The 3,499-nt window shown below is 44.6% G+C and overlaps 1 protein-coding gene across 1 annotated transcript; it reads left to right on the plus strand.

Annotated features, from left to right (window-relative positions):
* Nucleotides 1-286: 286 nt before the first annotated feature.
* On the plus strand, nt 287-1,392 carry LOC122044090 (max-binding protein MNT-like). Its single transcript, XM_042604632.1, has 2 exons — nt 287-803; nt 950-1,392. The coding sequence occupies exons 1-2, from the start codon at nt 287-289 to the stop codon at nt 1,390-1,392; spliced, it is 960 nt and encodes a 319-aa protein (XP_042460566.1).
* The last annotated feature ends 2,107 nt before the right edge of the window (nt 1,393-3,499 follow it).

Genomic DNA, 3,499 nt, shown 5'->3' on the forward strand with positions numbered 1-3,499 from the left:
AAATCTTCGACCCCGTCCTCCTCGTAGAGGATCTTCTACTGTCCGACCTGCCTCCTTTACTCGCTCCACTCGTCCCCGGACTGCATGCCCATCCCGGCCGGCCGCCCCTGTTTGTCCCCGGGCCCCGCCTATTGCTCGGCACTTCACCCCGACGCCCCTTCAATCAATTGATCCCTCTCGACCAACTTATATCCCTGGTCGCGGCCTCGGTCGAAGATTAGCCAATGTCACCTATGCCAGCCCTGCCTTCAGAGAAGCTTCTCAAGTAGCTCGATAGGCCCGTTCTATGAATGATCGCGTGGATCAAGATGCCCCCTCTTCTTCTAGACGCAGGGTTCAGCTACCATCTGAGGATTCTGACTCAGATGATCAGCCTTTGGCTCAAAGACTTCGCCACCGAGCCCCCCATCCCCGCCAAGACTCGGGTCCTTCCGCTATTCCTTCTCCTTCATCTCCTGTTGCAACAGCCACTCCTCCTTCGCCTCCTATCGCAACCCCGACTCCTGTCCCGAGCCAGGCAGATGCTCCTCCTGATCCCTCCGCAGTTCCGGTCGAGCCTCCGCTAGCTCAACCTTCTACCTCGCAGCAGCATCAGAGCACCGAGGCCGGCCCATCGCATCTCCCAGAGTCTTCTCATGCGCCTCCTTCTGCTCCTTCTGGGTCAGCTGATGGGCCTTTTAGCTCAGCTGCTGGGCTTTCCCAACCACCACCACCTGTTCCTCTTTATTATCGTACCACTGCTCCTTCTGAGGCTGAGTTACAGTCACGTCAAGATGTTCCCACTAGCTCCCTGACAATGAAAGGTCGCTTGACCACCTTGTGGGAAGAAAGCATGCATCAGATGGAACTCTTGTCGCCCCTGCTCAGATGGATAGATTCTCCGAGCTATATATCAAGGTAAGCCTCCGCGATTGATTACCATAGTTATTATCCTTCCCATTCTTATTAGATGTCTCCTTTATGTCCCAGGCTTGTGCAGAGTCCCTGATGATAAACCAATCCTTCCATGCTGTTCATCACCAAAATAAGATGTTGAGGGACAAGGTAACTGAACTAGAGCTTCAATTAAATAATCCGGCGCAGGCTAGTCATGCCCTGAGAGCCGAAGTAAAGGATCTAACCAAAAAGAAGAACCATCTGGAAGTATCCTTGGTTCATACTAACCACAAGCTTAAGTCTCTTCAAGAAGAAAAAAGCCAGGTCGATGTCGTGCATCAGCAATGCATGGATCAACAAGTTTTGGAGCATCAGCGTGTTATTGATCAATTGACCCAGAAGCTACGCGCCGCTGAAACTTTAGCGCAGGAGTATGACAAGAAACTAAAATCCCAGGCGGCCCAATTAACATCTCAATCAGCAGAACTGTTGGCCGCCCAAACTGAACTGGCTTAGGCCCGGGCTACTGCAGAGGGAGTATCTACAACCCCGGCCATTTATAAACAAGGAGAGAATGACCGCTGTCAACAGAGCCGCACTTTGTACCTGCGTTCTCCAGAATTCTGTACACAAGCAGGGCAGCGTTTCTCCACGTCTGTCATCTATGGTACGGCCAGGGCTCTACGACAACTTTATTAATAGGGCTACTTGAAATCAGCTCCTCCTGCTGAGTTTTTAGATCATGACCGCATCCTTAAGGTAATTCCGGATGAGATTTTTGCTCCTTTCAAATGATCCTTCTTGGCTACTTGTGTATAATGACTTAACAATTTCCTGTGAATTACTTCACTATTTTTCCGCTTGAACTTTAAGGTTTATTTTTGCTAAAATTGCTTAGTTTGCCGAAAGAAATATTAGGATATACAATTTTCGCTTTCATATCCCCTCGCCGCTCTATCCGGTCTACTTTTTCCCCGGTCTGCTACCCTGGTCTGTCAAGTAGGTGATAGCTCGGCCTACAGCCCGACCTATTCTTCTTTATATGCTTCTTTAAACTCTGTAAGGTCGCAAGTAGTTGGCGCTCCATGGTCGATCTAACTTCCTGCCTTGGTCATCTTGTAAGTAATAAGCTCCGGATGATAATTTTTTGATGACTGTGTAAGGCCCATCCCACTGGGGTGATAATTTGGCCACGTCCCACATGGGTTTGACTCGCTTCCAGACCTGATCTCCTTCCCCAAAGAAATGAGGGACTACCTTTTTATCATAATTCTGTCGCATCCTTTGTCGATATGCAAATAGCTGAGCTACTGCTTATTCACGGGTTTTAGTGATGAGGTCCAGCTCTGTTAACCGCCGTTCAACGTTCTCTTCATCATACAGAATTCTCCTGGTTGAAGGCACCCCGATCTCCACAGGTACCACTGCTTTACTGCCATAGACCAGGTGGAATGGAGTAAGACCTGTGCTTTCTCGTGGCGTTGTGTGGTAGGTCCAAAGAACACTTTGTAGTGTTGGAGTGTATACTGAAAGCCTAAGTTTTTTGTAAACATTTGTTTTGAATAAAGAATCACATTTGGTCATATTATCTACATTTGTTTGTAGTTGTTTAATTAATTTATATTGTAGATAACATAGTATGCGGTGTCACATGCAGAAGATAATGTTATCAGTACCTTATAAATTATAAACAGTAGCTCACGACCAAAATGGAAAGGAACAAACCATTAGAAGGTCGTAGTGTAATTAGGTATTAGTTTATCTTGACTATATAATTACACTAGTACACTAAGAGTGTATTGAGTAGGACCATTTGAGGTCGTTTTTTTTATACTGACTTTATAAAGAAACAAAGACCTCAGTTATTATGGAAGTGTGTGCTCTTAATCCTAATATAATAACAAGCACATATATTTGATGTTTATTTCTTTAATTTATCAATGGGTGAGATTTAGTTCGATGAATCAATAAACCCGATAAGTTGGGAAATGATATCACTTATAGTGTGTGTTGTTGATTATAGAAGGAAACTGTGTCCTAGAGATACTAGGTTGATAATGTCCCCAAGAGGAGCTCATAAGGATTGTCATGTTAAACCCTGCAGGTGGACTTAGTCCGACATGACGATAAGGTTGAGTGGTACTACTCTTGGACTAAGATATTAATTAAATGAGTTGTCAGTAACTCACTTAATTAGTGGACATTCGATATCTTAAACACAGGGAGACTAACACACTCATAATAAGAAGGAGCCCAAAAATGTAATTTGGGATTGGTGCGGTAGTTCAATAATAGTTCTCTAGTGGAATGAATTATTATTGATAAAATTAAGTTGTGTGTTAACGGATGCTTAATTTTATCGGAGACCAAACCAATTCCTCCTCGGTCCCTATCGTAGGCTCTTATTTATAGAGTACTATACCCACCTATACCCACCTTCTATACCCACCTAAGGGGGCCGCCAAGCTAGCAAGCTAGGGCCGGCCTAAGCATGGTTTAGGGTGGCCGACCCTAGCTTGAACCCAAGTTAGAGGGGGCCGACCATAATTAAATTAAAAAGAATTTTAATTTTAATTTTAATTATGTGGAAGATATAATTTATTAAAGAGAATTAAAATTAAAA

This window comes from Zingiber officinale, chromosome 2A (genome assembly GCF_018446385.1).
Source record: "Zingiber officinale cultivar Zhangliang chromosome 2A, Zo_v1.1, whole genome shotgun sequence".
Lineage (NCBI taxonomy): Eukaryota > Viridiplantae > Streptophyta > Magnoliopsida > Zingiberales > Zingiberaceae > Zingiber > Zingiber officinale.